At 39.7% G+C, this 22,748-nt stretch overlaps 1 protein-coding gene across 1 annotated transcript in view; it reads left to right on the top strand.

Annotated features, from left to right (window-relative positions):
- Nucleotides 1-301: 301 nt before the first annotated feature.
- The window catches only part of aco1 (aconitase 1, soluble), a 35,476-nt gene continuing 13,029 nt past the window's right edge, over nucleotides 302-22,748 (top strand). Inside the window, exons 1-14 of the mRNA XM_050066936.1 lie at nucleotides 302-414; nucleotides 3,903-4,035; nucleotides 4,143-4,311; nucleotides 5,108-5,245; nucleotides 6,917-6,986; nucleotides 8,806-8,989; nucleotides 10,526-10,665; nucleotides 10,823-10,994; nucleotides 12,571-12,671; nucleotides 13,418-13,534; nucleotides 16,102-16,261; nucleotides 16,397-16,532; nucleotides 21,293-21,377; nucleotides 21,694-21,850. Of these exons, the coding sequence (XP_049922893.1) occupies nucleotides 3,927-4,035; nucleotides 4,143-4,311; nucleotides 5,108-5,245; nucleotides 6,917-6,986; nucleotides 8,806-8,989; nucleotides 10,526-10,665; nucleotides 10,823-10,994; nucleotides 12,571-12,671; nucleotides 13,418-13,534; nucleotides 16,102-16,261; nucleotides 16,397-16,532; nucleotides 21,293-21,377; nucleotides 21,694-21,850 (1,738 nt within the window). The 5' untranslated portion in view covers nucleotides 302-414; nucleotides 3,903-3,926. The remainder of the gene's footprint in view (nucleotides 415-3,902; nucleotides 4,036-4,142; nucleotides 4,312-5,107; nucleotides 5,246-6,916; nucleotides 6,987-8,805; nucleotides 8,990-10,525; nucleotides 10,666-10,822; nucleotides 10,995-12,570; nucleotides 12,672-13,417; nucleotides 13,535-16,101; nucleotides 16,262-16,396; nucleotides 16,533-21,292; nucleotides 21,378-21,693; nucleotides 21,851-22,748) is intronic.

Below are 22,748 nucleotides of genomic sequence, written 5' to 3'. Positions count from 1 at the left end.
ATATATTTATTATAGTGTGTGGGCCAGTTTGTGATGAATGCATCACTAATTATCTAGTAATATAATTCTGAAATGTGTGTTTTGGCACTTTAAGTACATTTTGATGCTGATACTTTTCTACTCAAGTAGTTTTTGAATGCAGTATTTTTACCCGTAAGAGGACTTCTACACTGATGTATTGCTACTTGTAGAAGATCTGGGTACTTCATCCACCACTGCTCTTAAGATGTTTTTTTAGTCGGTTGTGTGTTTACTCTTACGTCAGAAGAGATACTTTTATTTTGAATAAATGACGGACCTGACCGGAAGTGTGATTCTGTAGCTCCTGGCAAGGGAACAAAATCGATTAGCTTGCTGACAGTGTGTAGGAATCACACACTTTGGTTCTGTGGTGTCTCCCTGCTGCACACATAAGTAAGTACCTAAATCCAACAAGATTTAATTAACTGTCTCATAAACTGTCTTCAAGCAGGGTTAGACTAAGGTCGCTAATGGAGGAGAGTCCCCTGCTGTCATGAGCCGTAAGCTAGCTAATTCAGGCTGTCACATTCCAAATCTTTATTCGTTTACACAATGTCTGATATTGTTTGGGAAATAGCCATTAGTAATGTTTCTAAGACTGTCCCTGTCCTTTTGTATTTTCATACAAAAGTATGCCTTTGTAAATGTTTGACCAAGAAGCTAATGCTATCTTACGTCACAGGGCCAAATCAGATCGAAGGGTTTGAAATAGGAAGAGAAATATGAATAAAGCACGTAGGACAGGATTTCCATCTCAAGTTTCTCAACAGAAGTTCTGTTACATGTCATATGTATGAGTTGTGTTGGTTATGTCAAAATATTCACCGAATTGTTGGCAATATGCGGGCTGTTTTGCTAAAATCGCATCTGTGGCATGATTTCTTTTTGTATGGAGGTAGATTTGTATCAAAAGTATCAAAAATATGGAGATTATTAGATTGGTGTCAGTATTAGGTATGTGAACACATCGAAAAATCCATGTTAATTTGTAATCTGTGAATATAAAATATCTTCTGCAAATATTAAGAAAAATACTCAATGTGCATAAAACACAAGTTCACACGTGTAGAATTGAGCGTCACAAAAAAAAAAGCTGGATTCACAAATATTTGTTTGAAAGTTATAAATGTTACGAATATATTCACAAATGCTTTTCATTAATTTTTAGATTAATTTAATGGATTCACATACTTTTTTGTAATGTGTGAAATGTCAGTATTTACAGATCTGTTTTGGATTTGAAAAATAGTGTTTTGACATTACAAATTAATTTTGTATTTGTTGAAGTTTGTAGAAATTCTGTGCATTAAAAAAAACAAAAAAAGTGCATTTAATGCAGATCCACAATGGCTGAATTGAGATCCATAAATGAAAATTGGATTGATTTCCAAATATCTGTTTGTACATTTTACATGTTAGGGAGATATTCACAAATGTTTTTTTAATTCATTTATTTATAAATTAAGTTAATAAATTCATAGATATTTATTTCATTTGTGGAATTTGTATATTTGCAGATCTGTTTTATATTTGCAAAACATTTTTTATAGTTCTAGAAATCTGTTTTGTGTTTGTGGCAGGTATTTTATATTTACAGATTACTCACTTACACACTAATTGTTGATCTGTTCTCACAAAACATTTTGAGACTAATCTATCTCCACACATACACATCATTAGTCTAACAGAAATTAGCTACACACCAGTACAGTACAGAAGTTTTGATTAGATTGAAAGTGTCCACAGAATATTGGCAATTTAAAGGGCTTGCTTGTTAAAATTGTATCTGTAAAAGTGATAATTTTTGAGAACTTAATTTCAGGGATGTAAACAGTTTTTTTCTACAAAACTCTGTGACTTAACTGATTAACGCAAAATTGGTCCCATGTTAAAAGATTTCTGAAACATAGCCATGCATGATCAGTTTTCAATCAGCAAGATTCAGAATAAGAATCAGAACTGTCTGATTAGAGAATATGTAAACAAGACTACAAATCTAAACAGACATTCACTTCCATCTTTTGTTACACTGACAGTTTTGATAATAGGTGCCATGAACACATTTAGGTTGGACTTGGCACAAAAAATACAGAGGTTCAATAGCCAGCACTAGTCATTATCAGTCCTTTCACAAACACATTCAGTATTAGTAGGTATTTCATATTCAATCAATCAATCAAAATTTATTTATAGAGCACATTTAAAAACAATAGCAGTTGACCAAAGTGCTTTACAGTCAGACTAAGACACAACAAGAAATAACACACTGCAACAAAGACAACGTGTTACAGAGGAATGCAGCTCTCACACCGAGTTAAAAGCCAAGGAATAAAAATGTGTTTTAAGTCGTGATTTAAAAACAGGTAACGAGGGGGCCAGCCTAATATGCAGCGGTAGCGCGTTCCAAAGTTTAGGGGCTGCTACTGCAAAAGCACAGTCTCCCCTGTGCTTCAGCCTTGATCGTGGGACCTCCAGAAGCAACTGGTCAGCAGACCTGAGTGACCTTGAGGGGACATGTTGCTGTAAGAGGTCAGAGAGATAGGGTGGAGCTAGCCCGTTTAGAGATTTGTAGGTAAACAATAAAATTTTAAAATCAATTCTAAAATGAATAGGAAGCCAGTGGAGTGAGGCCAATATGGGGGTGATATGCTCACGCTTGCGTGCTCCTGTTGACAGACGAGCTGCAGCATTCTGGACAAGCTGCAGGCATGAGATAGAGGCCTGGCTAATACCAACATAAAGGCCATTACAGTAGTCAAGCCGAGATGAAATAAAAGCATGTATAACCTTTTCCAAATCTCTAAAAGATAAGAAGGACTTGACTCTTTTCCAAATCTCTAAAAGATAAGAAGGACTTGACTTTAGATAAAAGCCTCAGATGGAAGAAGCTGGATTTGACAACTGAATTTACCTGTTTATCAAATTTAAAATCATTGTCAAATACCACACCCACATTTTTTGCAGTAGGTTTTATGTATTCTTCCAGGGAGCCCAAGTCGATATGTGATACATCATGGGCACCACTGGGTCCAAATAACAAAAGTTCAGTTTTGGCTTCATTGAAGCTTAAAAAATTCAGGGCCATCCAGGATTTAACATCCTGCAGGCAGTTCAGTAGTGGTTTTAGTGAATTAAAATTTTTTCTGGTTCAAGGGCAAGTAAATTTGAGTGTCATCGGCATAACAATGGAATGACATGCCATACTTCCTAAAAATAGATCCTAAGGGATCTAATATTGTCATATTAGACATTAGAAGTTGTCAAAGTGAAGCACTGATGCTGGCAGCTCTGGCTGTGTTACATCACACAGTAATGTCAGTATCACACACTGACTTTGCACTTTGAAGCAGACCTTTATCCTTCTCTTTAACTAAGCAGCCAAGTATGTGGACATTCAGGATGTGAAGGCCCGCTCAAGTGCTCTCGTTATCAGTTCACCTCTCACAGAGATAATGTCTCTTGAAAAATTACTTAATTACTTGTAGTAGAAACTGATTCTGAATTCTTATGTTCAGCTTTTTTTTTTAGTTTTTAACACTGAGTTGGACATTTCCATTTTTTTAAAGATTGTTTAAAGTTTCACCAGATTGCCAAAGGAATTTAGTTATGTAAGGTTTGTAAAACATGGGCCAAGGGTTCACTAACCCTCAGGCTAATCCATTTCCACACTGAACATAGCAAGACTTCAGACTTGGCCTTGGAATTAACCCCTTTTATGCTTTGTAAAGATGCATTACATCCTTATCTAATATAGTATGCATGTGTAGTTAGCATGTTTGAAAGACAGAAGAAATAGAAGCCTAATAAGATGTTTCATTTCATCCCTGCTTCTCTGTTATTCATTGACAAGTGTTAAAAACAGGTTTATATTTCTGTTTCAGATTAGTACTGACACACAGAGGAGGATGTCTGTGACTGTGAGGAATCCTTTTCAACATATAGTTGAGCCTCTGGACCCTGCAGATCCAACGCAGCAATTTTACAATCTTTCCAAACTTGGAGATCCCAGATATGGTAACACCGGTTCTTTACTGTATATGAATACCCTCTTGTCAGGGTATTTGGACAGTGACTAGTAGTCATTGTATCTCAGAGAGGTTCACTGTCCATCTGTTCCTCAGACCGTCTGCCGTTCTCTGTGCGCGTCCTGCTGGAGTCTGCTGTCAGGAACTGTGATGAGTTTCTGGTGAAGAGCTCAGATGTGGAAAGCATCCTTAACTGGAAGCAGACCCAGACTCAAACTGTGGAGGTGCCATTCAGACCAGCTCGTGTCATCCTGCAGGACTTCACGTAAGTGGACACTGTTCATTTGCATCAGAATGTTACTGAGTTCCTCCGTTAGGTTTTAAGCAACAGATGGAAGAATTGACAAAGTACTGTTGTGTTGAACGATATTTTTTAACCCATATAACTTAATTTCAGATAACTCTATCAATTAAACACATATGGATCACAGTCACAGGCAGTGCCACTCATTCTGTGATATTAGTAGTACAGGCTGTGTTCTGAATCGCATACTTTTTGTTCATTTGTTCATTTCACCACCATAAGCTGTCTCAGATGTCATTTCCCTGAGTTTGATAGTACATCCAACAGGCCTCACAACCACACAAGTCGTTTATAATGACAAACTGCTGTAAGGGTCAGACCCTGGTGAGGACGACGAGCATGCAGTCAGCATGCTAATGGCACGCTCCCTTCAAACTTGTGACATCTGTGTCATTGTGTTGTGTGATCAGACTGCACATTTTATAATGGACTTTTATTGTGACCATCCCAAGGCACACCTGTGTAGTAATAATGCTGTTTAAATCAGCATCCTGACATGCCACACCTGGTGGATGAATTATCTTGGAAAAGGAGAAGTGCTCACTAGCACAGATTTGAACAAATTTGAGACTAAAATTTGAGAAAAATACATCTACTGAGTGCATAAACACTATTACTTAAACCTATGAAAATGGGAGCAAAAACTAAAGTATTGCATTTCAGTTTTTGTTCAGTATTAATTATCCTGAGTTAAGTGATGTTTAAAAAAGTGTGAATGGGTATTCTTGTGAGCGTACATGTTTCTCAACTCTTGCAGTGGTGTCCCTGCTGTGGTGGACTTTGCTGCCATGCGTGATGTGGTGATGAAACTCCGTGGTGACCCAGAGAAGATTAATCCTGTGTGTCCTGCTGACCTCGTCATCGATCACTCCATCCAAGTGGACTTTAACAGGAAGTAAGACCAGGTTCTTTCCACCATGGCGCCATTACCTCATGTATTACTTTCCATCTTGATACAGTGGCATGCAAAAGTTTGGGCACCTTGTTGATGTGAATAGTTAAGTAAGTAGAAGATGAGCTGATCTTCAAAAGGCATAAGGATGAAGATGACACAATTCTTCAATATTTAAAGCAAGGTTACTTTTTAATTTGAATCTTTTACAGTTTCAAAATAACAAAAAAGGCCAGAAGCAAAAGTTTTGGCACCCTGCATGGTCAGTACTTAGTAGCGCCCCCTTTGGCAAGTATTACAGCTTCTGAATACTTTTTGTAACCAGCTTAGCTTGAAAGAGTCTTTCAGTTCTTGTTTAGAGGATTTTCACCCATTCCTTCTGCAAAAGGCTTCTAGCTCTGTGAGATTCTTGGGCCATCTTGCATGCACTGTTCTTTTGAGGTCTATCCACAGATTTTTATTGATGTTTAGGTCGGGGGACTGTGAGGGCCATGGCAAAACCCTCAGCTTGCTCATCTTGACGTAGTCCATGGCGGATTTCGAGGTGTGTTTGGGATCATTGTCCTGTTGTAGAAGCCATCCACTCTTCATCTTCAGCTTTTTACAGATGGTGTGATGTTTGCTTCCAGAATTTGCTGGGATTTAAGTGAATCCATGCTTCCCTCTACCTGAGAAATGTTCCCCGTGCCACTGGCTGCAACACAAGCCCAAAGCACGATCGATCCACCCCTGTGTTTAACAGTTGGACAGGTGTTCTTTTGATGAAAAACTGAACCCTTTTTTGTTCAAACATATCTTTGCTCATTGCGTCCAAAAATTTCTATTTTAGCTTCATCAGTCCACAGGACTTGTTTCCAAAAAGCATCAGGCTTGTACAGATTGTTCCTTTACAAACTTCTGATCCTGAACTTTGTGGTGAGGACACTGGAAAGGTTTTCTTCTGATGACTCTTCCATGCAGGTCATATTTGTACAGGTGTCACACAGTAGAACAGTGCACCACCACTCCAGAGTCCGATAAATTGTCCTGCAGGTCTTTTGCAGTCAAACGACAATTTAATTTGCCTTTCTAACAAACTGAGGAAACAGCTACCTGCAAACACTTTGCTATCTTCTTATAGCCTTCTTAAAGCCTCCTGCTTTGTGGGATTCAGTTATTTTAGTTTTCAGAGTGCTAGGCAGCTGTTTAGAGGAGCCCATGGCTGTTGATTTTTGGTACAAGGTTTCAGGAGTCAGAATATTTATAAAGCTTTGAAATTTGCATCATCTGGCTTTTCCTAACGATGATTGTGAACAAGCCAGAGCCCTAACAAGCTAATTATGGTCTCTGAGAGACCATATGAGCTGAGAGCTCATATGTATTGGAGGCCCAAACCTTTTCATATTGCTCCTTTCCTTTTTTAACTTTAAAATTGTACAAAACAGAAATAATACACTGATCTTGCTTAAAATGTTCAAAAGCATGTTTCATCTTTAACTTCATACCTTTTGGAGATCAATTCATCTTCTACTCACTTAACTGTTCACAGTAAACAAAATTTTGCCCAAGGGTACCCAAACTTTTGGATGCCACCGTACATTTTGATCCTTTCCTCAGCTTGCTGAGACTCTTAACAACTGTGTGATACTAGTATCTTTCTCTACAACGTATACACACTGGCTCTTTTTCGTATAGGTCTGACAGCCTTCAGAAAAACCAGGATTTGGAGTTTGACCGCAACAGAGAGAGATTTCAGTTCTTAAAGGTATGACATTTGAACAAACTCAATGTCTGATGCTTGGGTTACTACAAAGGGTCTTTTTCTTTTCTTTTTTTTTAGTGTTAAGTTGGAGCAAGTCTTACAGCACATTATAATTGCAAAGTTTTCTTTTTTTCTCTGTTTTTTTTAAAAAAAAAAAAACAAAGTAATATAGCAATTAAAAGTAAAATATTTGTTGTATGACTATTCATATATGCAGAGATGGTATTAGTGTTATAATAGATAAAAAATAACTTAACATTTATACTTATTTTTATTTATACTTTATAGTACTTAAAACTTCAACTCTTGAGAACACCTGCATTGTAAACAACATTAGGCAGGAAGAATGAAACAAATATTGATTTTTTTCATTTATGCGGGAATTTTAAAAACCTTGGGGTGTTTCCACCGAAATTACCTAGGGAAAAAACTTTCCCTCAACCCCAAACTTTCCCTGAAAAAAGTACCTAGTAGGGGGGTAGGACTTGTCAGATTCCCCGGAATCCTTGAGGGGCGGGGCTGTTTGCTGAAGAGCACTAATTAGTGGAACACACACTTGCAGCGTTCCACACTTCCTGGCACAGGCAGCCACTGCAAACTTTATTTCATTTCTACAAGCTTCACTTCGTTTGTGTTTTGATTAAGGATGGGTACGAAACATGGTACTAAATTAGCCCCGGGGCTAAATTATCAAAGACCATAGTATTGATAAGCACTGGCAGTATCGGTTCTTTTATCGGTACTTTTACACATTTTGATTTAATTCATTATCATCCTGCAGTCTCTCCTCTGCACTCTGTGCTGGCGCTGAACTGCTCCACATACACAAACATTCACATGCACACGCCTACACGACAAGGTAACCTGTGAACAGCTGAGCGGCTGCGGTGGAAACAAAGTGAAGATAACTCGAAAATTACTCAAGTTGATGTCAGCTACACTCGTTACTATAAGTGACATTAAACCTTAGTGAGTAAGAAGCCAATACTTTATCAATACATGTGTTCATCAAGCATGAACATGTAAACATGCAGACAGCAATATTCAGTATGCTCCCTCCACAGTCTCTCGTCCACCGACACTTAAGTTATGTAGTACATGCTAGTTTAGGCAGCACGCTAGTTCAGCTGATAGCGAATTGTTACAAATAAGCTCAAATGACAGCTGTCTGTATGTAGACTAACTTAGTTTGACACTTATCTTAAAACGCTTTTAAACGTAGCTGCTGGCAGAGACAAACAGCCCTTCCTCTCTACACCAGCACTAATGTTACAATGTTACCAGCCAAAAAGCTGGCGGAGCTAAATATAAGGCACACGCCGAATCATCTACGTCATAAGCCTGATTTGAATACATTTTCTGGAACTTTGTGGCACAATGGAAATGCAAACCACACTGATTACCAGGAATTCTTTTACCCAGGTAAATAAATTCCTTGAAGTAAAGGTTCCTGGAAATGTTGGTGGAAAAGGGGCTATGGATTACATCAATCCATTCCTCAATCATGGGTGTGTCTGTTGACTTCCTTTTTTTCATGAGAGCTTTCTTACTCGCTGTCAGTAAAATATTAAACATGTATTTATTTGAAAATCCGTCAACAGTGTCTGGTCTCAGACCCACGTACTACGTCACAAAACTAATCAGAATCGGCACTTTAAGCAACTTTTCTGTTCTTTGGCTCAGGAGCAGTAGGCAGTGCCAGAACACATGGTAATGGTTTGGGTGTTTTTTCCCCACAGGACCTCCAACATGAGATGTTTTTCTTTAAGAAATTATTTTGTGCATGAAGACATTTTTTAACATGTTGTCTCTCCTTTTTCAGTGGGGCTCCAAAGCCTTCAGGAACATGCGAATCATTCCTCCTGGTTCAGGGATTGTTCACCAGGTCAACTTGGAGTACCTGGCCAGAGTGGTGTTTAACCATGATGGGTACTTCTACCCTGACAGCCTGGTGGGCACTGACTCCCACACCACAATGATTGATGGACTCGGAGTCCTGGGCTGGGGTAAGACAGTGATCATAAGTAGATCATCATCATCAGTAGAAGTCCTTCGTAAGGCTCAGTGCATACTGCAGTGTAATGGATAAACCTCTAGCCAATGATAACATGATTAACATAAGTCCCGTTTCCACCGAACACTTTCTGTATGGTATCTTTGGAACCAGAAGTAACCCTTCAGACATGGTACCTAGACCCTAGGTCTGTTTAGCGTTTCCATCGCAAACAGTACTCTTAAATGTGGGTGGGGTTGTGTCACTCACAGCTCCTTCCAGCACTCACTGTATTTCCTCTAAAATGGTGACACAGATAGAAGTCTGCATCTCATTTATTGTCCACAGAATGGGATTGCACGCTGACATTTTAAGAACAAAACAGAACAGTAGTGAGAGTCTCTCTACATGTGATATGTAAGAATAGCGCGTTTGTGCATTTAGTCCTTCTCAGGCTAGTGCAGGGGTTTAGTGTTGCCACAGCCCACCGGAACGATTCTCCGGAATTATAAAAAACCCTGTCTGTCAAACATGAATTCGGCCACGGTTAAGTACTTGTGGAGATGTCCCTATATAGTTTAATTTAATGTGGCAGTAGACAACTTACCAACTTGCTAGCACGCTATCCAGCTAACATTTTCTACTTAATAGTGTTAACTCCTTGACCATACCAGAATATGATAACTTTCTCTGCTATTCATTTTAGAAAGGAAACATATTCTTCGTTTATATTACATATTGGCATTCAAATAGGTTCCCGTCTCCATCCAGGCAGGAGGCAGGCTACCTAACATTACCCGGCCAGCTACGTTAGCCCGGTAGCTACATTAGCTATGGCTAACGCTGGCAACCAGAAACAATACTCTGTGATTTATTGGTCATTTGATTATCCGAATAAAGCTTTCTTGCCGTGGCCTTTCTTAAATGAGTAGCAGTAAAAGTTACCACATTCTGTTAATATCAAGGACTTGATGGCAGCCAGTGTTAGCTAGCTACTGTGCTAGCAAGTAGATAAGTTGTCCACGTCCATATAAAATTACATTATAAATTGACGTCTAACCATGGAAAATAAGCCAAATTTATGCTTGACAAATGTGAATTTTTTACAATTCCTTATGACAATTTTACAAAATGTAAGAAATTCAGTTTATGTAAGCTTAACACACATTCCTCTATTAATCGTCCAGCAGTAATTTTAGCCTAAATATTCAGATTCTATTTAACTACGGTCAAAACTTTTTTTCCACTGCATGTAGATCATATACCAATGTAGATTTTAAAAGTACTCATTGCCACTGTTTGGGGAAAAAAAACAAAAAAACATGACAAGTTGTTGTTTTTAATCAAGAAAAATTGCAGCTCCCCTGTTTACTTGCATTTGTGTACAGGCATGTCTGACCTCGGCAATATGGCCGCACCGCTAACGTGTCGCTGCAATGGGCTGACACAGTCAATGCTGCGTCTGCATATATATGTCTATGGTGACAATCTTACTTGAATTGATCATTGATGATGAGGTTCTAAATTAGATCTGTCATAAATCCATCAGGTGTTGGTGGAATTGAGGCAGAGGCTGTTATGCTGGGTCAGCCAATAAGCATGGTACTGCCTGAAGTGGTGGGATACAAGCTGTCCGGGATCCCAGACAAGTTCATTACCTCCACTGACATTGTCCTCACTGTTACTAAGGTAATTACAATCACTTTAACACGCTTGAACGATTTACCAATGTAACTTTCAAAGTAAGATAATAAGTAAGAGGTATGTGGAGACATGTTTGATTCTTTGGAGTAATTCCTTTGTATTCAGCATCACAATCTGACATCCTTTCCCCTCCACATCACAGCACCTCCGTCAAGTTGGTGTTGTAGGAAAGTTTGTCGAGTTTTTCGGCCCTGGTGTTGCTCAGCTGTCCATCGCTGACAGAGCCACCATCTCCAACATGTGTCCAGAGTATGGAGCCACAGCAGCTTTCTTCCCCGTGGACGAGGTCAGCATTCAGTACCTGGAGCAGACAGGTGAGTGCCAGGCTGTACAGTATGGAGATAATACTGCATACTAGTTCAGGTGGCTTTACTGTATGTCTTGAGAAAGGTCCTAATGACTGAAATGTCAACACTTTTTTTTAAATGAATTAAATCAAAGGTTATAAGTGCATACAGGAATTCACCTGTTTTCTTTGAAATCTGATCTTTGTGAAATTGGATTCCCTACATCACAAGTGAGACAAAACAAGTGGTGTGTGTGTTGCCTTCCACTCATGAGGTGGCTTTATTTTCATGTTATAAGCTATGCATTTGACTTGACATATAACTGATAGACGTATTCAACTTAACATGTTTACTTCAGCCCCATCAGTGTACGCAAGATCTGATTTCCACCATGTTGGGATTTTTTAAAGCAGCAAGCACTTAGCAGTATACCAACACTCCACAAATGTCGAAAAGTACTGTTACAGAGCTACTTTGCATTGTTCAATAACTGACTTAAGATTTTGTGTCTCGGTGACTTGTGGGAACAGCAAATTTTGGAACTAGTTTAATTTTAGCTCAGTGTAAGAGCCTTTGCTTTTGTTTCCTTTCACTCATCATGGGCCAGAAAGAAAGGAGAGAGAACGACACAGGTGACGTTACTTGACGTAACAGCCTCTTGTTACATTACTGTAAGTACAATACATCTTCCAAACAAGTGTCATTTATTATTGCAATTAACCTAAAACCAAAGATAGACTGATGTTGACCCCAAACTAGTTGAGCCAAAGCTGACAGGCTCGTCCTCCTCCAACAAGCGTGAGTTGTGGTTCAACTCATTTAAAAGTATCTGTATGTTCAGATCTTTTGTAGCTTTGAACTGAATCTCTGTCGTTTGAAGTTTAGTTTCTCTTCTGCGTTGCTGTTTGTACTTTCAGATATCTTCTTTATTTAGCCATTTCATGTTCACTTTCAGATAAAGAAAAGTAAAGTGCAGATGAAACCTCCATATTTCCTGTTTTTGCTGCTTCACAATAAAAGTGATTAAATAACAAAACAATGCTAGACTTGTATTGTGAAAAATTCATAGGAAATGAAACATCCACTGATTTACAGCTGCTTAACTTCAGACCAGCAAGATGGTCTGTGTATGTGTTATTTATTGTAGAGCTGTAACTTTACATTCTGTTGTTATGTATTCAGCAGTATTTAATTTCATCACTTTGATGTTCTAAATGAAGAGTCAAAAAGAGACGAGTATTTTTTATTGTTGTTACAAGAGTCTTTTAAGTTTAAGTCTAGCACTTTGATATGTCTTATGCCAATGTTGGATTTTTAAAGACTTGGACACAAAACGGACCAGAACAAGTGAAATGTACAGAAAAACATTTCAATTCTATGTTAGAATCCTTTCCATAATGTTGTCTGTTTTGCTGCTGCTGGCTGCAGCGCTCTCTCAATACCAGACCAATTCCAAAAATAGTTGTTCCCACGAGTCACTTAAAAACAAAAACATGGGAAATAGGGTCCCAGGTTGAAAAATACCTCAGTTTCCCTTTAAGACATCTCTTGGATTAATTACAAAAAAGGTTATTCAAGGTTTGTTCCATGTTTTTGTATTCAGGGCGAGAAGCAGAGAAGCTGGCCTTCATTTCAAAGTACCTGAAGGCAGTGGGCATGTTCAGAGACTACAATGATGTCTCTCAGGATCCAGATTTCACTCAGGTCTGTCTCTACAGCATTTTTTACCTTTTTGCAGTTTTTGTCAGAAATTGTTCAGCCCAGGCTGATTAACAATACCTTAACAGAGCAAAACATCCCCATCCCCATAATGGTCAAAACAGCATACCAGGGTATCAAGATTTGATTCTTCTTTTTTTTATGCAAGCTGTAACATCATACCAAGCACAAAAATGTGATAAATATCATAAAGTAGATAAAATAAAGATGAGATGTTTAAATATGCAAGATAAATGTATAAGCAGAAAAGTAGGAATTGCCTAGTTATGACCATGCGGCATGGCAGTGGTCAGCATTGTGGCCTCACAGCAAGAGGGTTCGAGCTCCCCACTCCCGTGGTTCAAACCTGGGGTGGGGTAGCCCTTCTGTGCAGAGCTTGCCTGTTCTCCCCGTGTCAGCATGGGTTTTCTCCAGGTACTCCGGCTTCCTCCCACAGTCCAAAGACATGCAGGTTAACTGGTGACTCTAAATTGTCCGTAGGTGTGAATGTGAGTGTGAATAGTTGTCTGTCTCTGTGTGTTAGCCCTGTAACAGTGTGGCAACCTGTCCAGGCAGGGTGTAACCCACCTTTCGCCCAATGTCAGCAGGGTTAGGCTCCAGCCCCCCGCAACTCCTTATAGGAAAAGCGGTTATGGAAAATGAATGAATGAATGAATGAATGAATGATAAAGCAAATATGTAAAATGAACCACCAATATTAGTACATCCTGATCTTTTTTTCTCTCCGTCAGGTTGTAGAGCTGGATCTGAGTACAGTGCGCCCCTGCTGCAGCGGACCCAAAAGACCTCAGGACAGAATCTTTGTGTCCAACATGAAAACCGACTTTGAAAACTGCCTGGGAGCAAAGGTAGGTGTAGATTCTGGGGGGGACATGTCTTTCTTTAAATTTAAAACGTTTACCTTTGTCCTCAAAATACATCCATTATTGTAGCAGAGCCTTTTTAATTTTAATGTAATTTCCACAACAAATTGGTATACAACAATTCATCAGAATGCGAATTAAGTGTTGATCAAAATTGCCAGGGGGAGGAACCCCAATCTGGGGTTGGGCCGGTTATGTAGAATTTTACATACTTGACTCAGTAGCTGTTCCGGAATGGAACAAAATGACACTGTGCTGAATTTAAACTAGCATCCAACTATTATTGCCAAGTTGCTATCTTCTTACATTTGCATTGTATGGATAATTCCTCAATTCAGCTTTATGAATCAGTTGTTTCTCGTACATTGCAGTGCTTTCAAAGCAAGCCACAGGTAGCCTAAAATTAGTAACAAGCCGTCCTACAAAAGTTGAGCTCTGAAGGGCAACGCATTCCATGCAGCCAGTTAGAACACATATTATGTTGGCTTCACATCCAAAATGTTGACATATTGGTGCAGTTTTGGTTTTCTTGAAAGACTAACTCTGCTTTGTCTTCTCTCATCACCCCAATCAACTCAAACAAACAAACAGGGCATGCACAGCTCTGCCCCTTCCACCTCAACTGAGATTTGATCCCATGTTATTGTGCTCGGCTCACAACCTGTCAGACACTGTTGTCTTCATGAGTCAGTTTAAACACACATAAAGTTATGTTCATCACGTTGTTAGGCTTATTACTAATGTAATGAGTTGGATTTAGTGCCATGATACAATCAGCACAGGTTGATGATGTTCAGCTGGTTCGCATTTAATCAAACTGGTTTAAGCTCATACACCAGACTGGACTGGCAAAAACATAGATCGACCCAAATCTACCCCAAACCCCCTGTTTCATACAGTGTTAATTTTGACAGCTGTTTCAGATTTAGTCTTAGTCTTGAGATGAAAATGCTCATTAGTTTTAGTCACATTTTATTCTTTTTGTCCTTCATTGTTTTAGTCAACGAAAACTCAAAACATTTTAGTCGACAAAAATTTAAAACATTTCAGTCAACGAAAATTCAAACTGTTTAAGTTGCTGATATTTCAAAGCATTTTAGACGATGAAAATTCATGACATTTTAGTCAACTTTTAGTAATTATGTGTTCTTTATGTTTTTTTAACCTTTAAACTAATCCAGTGAGACTAATTCATGTATCAGAAATTAGAATCAAGCTGACAGGTTGTATAAAGATGTCATTTACAGTTTTAGAAATCATTTCTATACACTTACAAACTGTCATTTCTCCAGCAGTTTTTGACAGGTTTAAGGGGTGATTTACAAACACACACTTAATGATCATCATTTGAAAAGCTCAACATCTCTCTATTTATGGTCTCAAAAATTTTTTGAGACCATAAATAGAGAGATGTTGAGCTTTTAATAAATAAACTATTTACTGGAGTTTGCCAACCCGTCCATCATGCGGCATTTGAAGATAATCACAAGCACGGATGTTCTCAGCTTTCAGTGTCCAATAGTCCACCATGAACATTTTCATCATGTCTTGTCAGCAAAAAACATAGATTTTGTTTTTATTATCGAGATATATTTTTAGCTCCCCATTGTCTCATTTTTGTCATGGAAAAAGGGTTGCCCGGGCAATTATTTGCTTAAATCACAAAACTCAACAGGCTTATTGTTGGGGCAGGCATCTATATGGCATAGGCCTTTAATTCCTTTTAAACAAAACTGTTTCTCAGCAAAGATGGGAAATACGATCGAATTGTTTATTTGAACCAGTATAAATATTACTTGTATAGAAATTAGGCTTCAGATAATATATCAATTATGAATCATTCATTTGATCTAGCCTCGACAGACGAGGCATCAGAGAGAGAGAGCATTATGACTTTTGAGGATTATGTCACCCGGCATACCAGCACAACACCACTTTATCCTGTTAAAACTGTACACACAACTTGGATTAATTTTCATGAAAAACGCTTTTTATTGATTTGATCAATGGACTCTTACAGACTAAAGGAATATGAATAACTTACTGGGTAATCAGGGAATGGACACACATTCTGACTTAATGACAGCTTCAGTGGTAGGGAGTCCCCACTTATTCTTTCGCCATGGCAGTAAATTGACCGGTTTGTGGAGGCAACCACAAGGCAGTAATTCTACTTTAATCAGATAGTTCCTGATTTAAATCAAATATTGCCAATTTTAGACTTTGACTCATACGGCTCCTGCTTGGACAGCATTTAATATTTTCACTTCAACTTTTTAAATTTCTCTCGTTCCTTGTTGCTTTTTTTGTTAAATGAAAAAAATGGGTTTCCCAAAACTGAAGAAAGGTTTTATAAAAACATGAAGTTCTGGCATGGCTACAAAAACTCAAGTATTTTGTTTGCTTATGTATCAAAAAAGTTCAAACAACACGCAGCCCTTTTTGTCAGTAATAGCTTGAACTTGTGTCCATGACTGTATTGCTGTTACTCTTAGAGCATTGGTTGACTTTACAGAGTAAATGATTTCATGTTGGTTTGTGATATTTTTCAGCAAGGTTTCAAGGGTTTCCAGGTGGCTTCTGAGCGTCACAGCACTGTGGTGCCCTTCCAATTTAATGGAAATGAGTATACGTTAAGCCATGGCTCAGTGGTCATCGCCGCTATCACCAGCTGCACCAACACAAGCAACCCATCTGTCATGCTTGGAGCAGGTGGGTTTACAGTACTTCTCATGGGGGTTCATGGGGTTCTGAGAGGTGATTCCTAATCAGGATGGGGACTGAGGGAAATGTTTACTCCTCCAGGGTATTTGACACAGTTATTAATGATAAATGTTCTTCTTTCAGGGCTCCTTGCGAAAAAAGCAATAGAGTGTGGCTTGAGTGTGAAGCCGTACATAAAGACCAGCCTGTCACCTGGCAGTGGAGTTGTCACCTACTACCTGAAGGAAAGTGGTGTCATGGACTACCTCTCTCAGCTGGGGTAAGCTGCTCAAGCACCTCAGTCAGTCAGTTGTCTTTATGTATGGATGATCTCTGAAATGTTCATTCATGTGGGAAAGACAAAGACACTTTATGTGTTGAGCCTGGAAAACAGTTGTTGGACACATAAACAAAACAAACTTGCAAACATAAAAAAAAAACCCAAGGTCTACTTACTAGCTTTTTTCCTCACCTTTTGATCAAAGTTTGCTCTGCTGGATGGATTTAGCTCACGGAAGGCAAAAACAGTGCGGTGCAACTGTGGTGTAGGGCTGCATGTGTAACTGGGTGATCAAATGTGATTAACAGAAAAACACGCACACTAATCTCCTGTAATCTCCCCCATACATGTGGTCTCTCTCTCTCTGTGTCTCTCATAAAGACAGTAGCCTACATGAAACTATTACAACATGGGAGATGAATTCCCCCCCTTCCCCCAGCTAGTAGCCAGCTAGCCTATTTATCGGCATAGTAAAACAGCATTATACTTACCAGAGAGATTCAAAGGGGAGAGTCCTCCCGACCAGCCGGTCCTGAGGCTTACCTCCTCTAACAGTCCAGCCTGACCAAATTATAGCAGAAGAAAAAGAAAGTTACATCAACTATTGGACGACAAAAACCCAAAACAAACTTGAGTGCTATTTGGCCCTAAGCAGACCGTACACAATAGCCCCTTTTCCACCGCAGGAACTTTTATCAATTACCTGGGATTTTGAAAAAACCTCTGTGCGTTTCCACCAAAATTACCCGGGTAAAAAACTTACCTAGTAGGGGGGTAGGACTTTTCAGATTACCCGGAATTCTTGAGGGGCAGGGCGGTGTGTCGAACAACGCTGATTGGTGGGACACACACTTGCAGCGTTCCGCACTTCCTGGCACAGGCAGCCGCTGCAAACTTTATTTCATTTTCTACAAGCTTCACTTCTTTTGTGTTTTGATTAAGGATGGGTGCCGAAACCCGGTACCGAATTAGCCCCGGGGCTAAATTATCAAAGACCGTAGTATAGAGAAGCGCTGGCGGTATCAGTTCTCCTCTGCTCTCTGTGCCGGCGCTGAACTCCTCCACATACACCGACGCAACAAGGTAACCGGTTAACAGCCGAGCAGCCCCGATGAAACGAAGTGAAGATAACTGGAAAATGACTCGAGTTGACGGCAGCTACAGTGAAATTAAACCTTAGCGAGTAAGAAGCCAATACTTTATCAATACATGAGTTCAGCAAGCATGAACATGTAGACATGTAGACAGCAATATTCAATATGCTCCATCCACAGTCTCTCATCCACTCCCAGTAACGTTATGTCTTACACAAGGACAGCACACTGGTTCAGCTGATAGCGAATTGTTACTAATAAGCTCAAATGACAGCTGTCTGTATGTAGACTAACTTAGTTTGACACGTATCTTAAAATACTTTTAAACTGAGCAGCTGACTGAGACAAACAGCCCCTCCTCTCTATCCCAGCACTATGTTACCAGTAAACAAGCTGGCGGAGCCAAATACAGGACACACACCTAATCATCTACGTCATCACGCTAATTTGAATACATTTTCCGGAACTTTGAGTTGCGGTGGAAACGCGAACCACACAGATTACCAGGAATTCTTTTACCCAGGTTAATAAATTCCTGGTAATAAAGGTTCCTGGAAATGTTGGTGGAAAAGGGGCTAATGGCAAACCTTCTGACCGCTGTGACAGATCAGAAACTGAGAAAGACACTACCTATGCACAAACTCGTCGGCTTTTTCCACTGTCTCTTTTGGCCGCACTGAGTCAAGCCAATGCCGCCCTGCGTTTCCATTATCAATTTAGACACGCCATCCCATGCCATGTCATGCCATGCCATGCCATGCCAAGTTGCGCCAGAGATGGACCTTCTCGGTTCTGTCCTGCATTCTGTTTGTACTTCATATAGCTGCTTTATTTCACTGTTTCATGTTCACTATCAGTTTAGCTGTGGATCAGCCCGCTGCTTTTAAACGTCATCACTTAAGACAAGCCGTCATCAGTTAAAACACAGCTTCAAGTGGGTATCCCTGTTGTAATGGAAATGCAAATCCCTGTCGTGTTGGGCCGATGACCCAAACCAAACCAAGCCAAGCCAGCCCATGACTGTCGAAAAGGGCTATCAGTTATCACAGCCTGGCCATAGAGACTGGCAGACACAGGCAGACCTGGCTGCCTAGAGAGGACAAGCTGTGTCAGCTTTGTCCACAGAGACAAGTGGAGACAGAGCAAGATTTCCTGCTACAATAATAGCACATATGAAGACATCAGAACAATGTTCTTTACCAAAATGACATGTAAGCTCCAAGATTTTAATACACTCTCTGGAGTAAATAGTGTCACCGCCACAGAAGCAGCGAGATATATCGGTGAATGTCGCAGCCTAGGAGAAAACCAAACAACAACATATAGTTCTTCCCCTCACAGCTCACGCCTTTTATTTCCTCCTTCACTTAATATGTTGTATGTCTATGATTTTGTATTTATGCATTGTTGTCAGTTGTTTCTCTAATAATTTAATTACCTTACATATTCCATTGCAGTTAATTGAATTCACTGTCTTAAACTGTAAATGTGCTTTGGCAACATTTATGAAATGTCATGCCAATAAAGCTTATTGAATTGAATTGAGCTGATAATACAGAGATAGCCATCACAGTAAAAGAAATGATAGAGTAGTGACGGAGAGACAAAATTGTCAAAAGCCACGGAATCTCTATGAAATAACTGTGCTGAGGATAACGGATTGTTTTGAAGCTTTTCATTCAGCAAAAGTAGCTCCATCTGCTGGCCTATCCCATAATGAACTCAAGGAGGTAAAAAAAAGAGAAGTCACGGCACCATATTGCCTTATATCACTGGGATACAACACATTCGCAGTAATTCTGGTCTGCACTTTCTAAAAGGCTCAATAGCGCGTGCGCTATCATATATATATATATATATATATATATATATATATATATATATATGGGGATGATTGATTTGTTTCACTGTGGCGCCCATAATCTGAAATATATTTGGAATGATATGGGTGAGAATTACAATTTCACAATTCCTGAAAAGATCCTCAATAAAATACCTAAAATAGATGGAAATGTTCTTCTATATATTGACAGTACTTGTGTGATACCCCATAGCTCCCATGAGGTCAAAGAGTGTGTCCCAGTCGCTTTGGCTTTCCATGTGCTTTACTGGTTTTTTGGTTCATGGTGTTCTGCCCAATTCTATTATGTCTGTGATGTTAGTGCCCGTGCTTAAAGACAAGGCTGGTAAGCTCAGTGATGTTAGTGCCCGTGCTTAAAGACAAGGCTGGTAAGCTCAACAGTATAGACAATTATCGACCTATTGCATTAGCCAGTATCTTGTCGAAAGTACTGGAGAGAATACTGTTAACAAAGCTAGAAATGTATGTCCTTACTACTGACAATCAGCTTGGTTTCAAAAGAAAACATGGAACTGACCTGTGTATTTATGCTCTTAAAGAGATTGTATTTAAGTACACAAGCCTTAATTCATCTGTATTCCTATGCTTTATTGATGCCTCCAAGGCATTTGATAGAATTAACCATGAAAAATTATTTGTAAAATTGCTAGATAGAGGTGTCCCTAAATTTTTAGTGAGAATTTTAGTGTTTTGGTATGCCCATCAAACGTTTCAGGTTAAATGGGACAATGTTGTATCTGCTCCATTCTGTATTAGTAACGGAGTGCGGCAAGGAGGAATTTTGTCTATTATATTGGTGATATTTATTGATATTTTATTTAATGTTTATTTGGATGAATTATCAGATCAGTTAAATGGGTTAAAAACTGGCTGTCTTGTGGGCAACACTATTGTTAATCATCTTATGTATGCAGATGACCTGGTCCTGCTCAGTCCATATAGTGCTGGCCTGCAGCAGATGTTGAAGGTGTGCTCTCAGTGTGGCCTTGATCATGACATAAAATATAACACTAAGAAAAGCCACATAATGATAATTAGAAGCGATGGGGACAGGAAATCAACTTTTCCAACCTTTTATTTGTCAGACAGTCCTCTTGCTGTGTGTGAGGAAATTAAATACCTAGGTCATGTCATATCCGATGACTGGACGGATGACAAAGACCTATATCGACAGCGCTGTAAAATTTACTCTCAAGCTAACATGCTTATAAGGAAGTTTTCTATGTGCTCTGACTCTGTGAAGTGTTCCCTGTTCAGAACCTACATCACACCGTTATATACTGCTCAATTGTGGTCTAACTATAAGAAAAAGAGTATGCAGAGGCTCAAGGTAGCATACAATGATGCAATGAGGCTGCTGCTTTGTGTCCCTAGGTGGCATAGTGCCAGTCAATTGTTCGTGTCCACTAGAGTGCCAACCTGTGAGGCACTCTTAAGACAGCTGATGTTTAGTTTTATGTGTCGCCTGGACAAGTCAGAGAACCACATAATAGAAGCCCTAGTCAGCCCCCTGAAAAGCTGCTATAGATTCACTTCTAGGCTTAGACGGCATTGGTGCAATAGCTTGTATATCTTATGATATGCACAATTTTTGTATTTTTGTATCTCCTTTTTTATACTATTTATACTGTATGTTGTGATATATGGACCTGTGTCTGCAATAAAGCTTTATATATATTTGGAGTAGTCTTGCCCAGTGCTCATGATGGTCATGTGATTTTTGTCACAGTCAGCCAAAGTTAGTATGAAGCTCTTTGAAGATAATATGCTTACTTTGTAAATAATCGTTTTGTCTCTCCTGTTAGCTTTGAGGTTGTTGGCTATGGTTGCATGACCTGTATAGGCAACAGTGGGCCTCTCCCAGAGCCCGTGGTGGAGGCCATAACCCAGGTACCACATCCCTACTGTATCATTTCATATCTTCAAGCACTCAATACATCTTTTTCATCCTCATTTAGTGTTTTTCCCCTTTTCCCAGCATCCTTCACTCATAAATGTTGTGTGCTTACTTGGGCATTGTAGGCACCTAATCCACAATTGCTCTCTTGCATTTCACTTGTACTTTTTCCCAATCTGAAGTATCTCTCCTCTCTCCCTTTTACAAGCTATGTATATATATGAGCAGTAATACATTTCAGAATATAAAAAAACACAGTAATCGTGCAGTCTTTGTATCCTTTGAGGTGTTTATTGATTTGTGTTTCAGGGAGATCTGGTTGCTGCAGGTGTCCTCTCAGGAAACAGAAACTTTGAAGGAAGAGTCCACCCCAACACCAGAGCTAACTACCTGTCTTCCCCACCACTCGTCATCGCCTACGCAATAGCCGGCACTGTAAGGATAGACTTTGAAAGCGAACCAATTGGTGAGTGGTGTTTTTTTTTAGGGGGACCACACAGAAAAAAAACAATTAGCTGTAAGCTTCCCTTTATTTATTGTCACACATAATTAGGCATACAGTATAATGAGCTTGCTGAAGCACGTCGCTGTGGGTGGTAGTGTTGGTCTGTCACCATTAAAGCCCTCACACCCATCATCACACACTACAGCGCAAGTGACCATGACCGTAGGTGAGGGTTTGGACGTAGATGGACCGGTAAATCGAAAGATTTGTCTTCTGACTCAGCTCTCTCTTAACCACAACAATCCAGTACAGTGCTCACTATACTCCATTCCACCCTCACTCGTGAACAAGACCCCGAAAAGAGGTGATGTTCCATGTACCTAGAGCGAGTCTGCAACACCAGAGGTCAGCACGCCCGGGTGCCAGCCCCTGCCTGCCGCCAGCACACATTGCTTGCCAGTCCCTGCAGGTGGTCGGCCCACAAGAGTGGCGGCTCCATGTCATTCATTCTGGTGGAGCCAACTCACTCAGTACGTTTACATGCAGCTTGAGAAAATTGAATTATTGGCTTAGTCCGACTGAAACCAGACTTTTAAATGCATGTAAACAGCTTAGTCCAACTGAAATTGAACTATCCATAGCTCGACTAACACACCTAGATAATTTGATTGAATATCAAACTATTGCTGCATGTATCCACTCAGTCCGACTGGAGTCGGACTTGGCGTTCTGCGCGTGCACCACTTTTTCTTTTGCGGGCTTTCACCCAGAAGAAGAAGGAGATGACATAGCAGCAGCAAACAAACAAACACCATGGCGACCGTGAAGCAGAAGATGTACTTGTGGACGGATGAGGAAACTACATCCATCTCTGCCATCTTCATTCATCGTTAGCTTCCTCTGTGGGTCAACCGGAACT

The sequence above is a fragment of the Epinephelus moara genome, chromosome 17 (genome assembly GCF_006386435.1).
Source record: "Epinephelus moara isolate mb chromosome 17, YSFRI_EMoa_1.0, whole genome shotgun sequence".
Lineage (NCBI taxonomy): Eukaryota > Metazoa > Chordata > Actinopteri > Perciformes > Serranidae > Epinephelus > Epinephelus moara.
The sequence above is the reverse complement of the archived record's forward strand: the minus strand, read 5'-3'. Positions and strand labels throughout refer to the sequence as shown.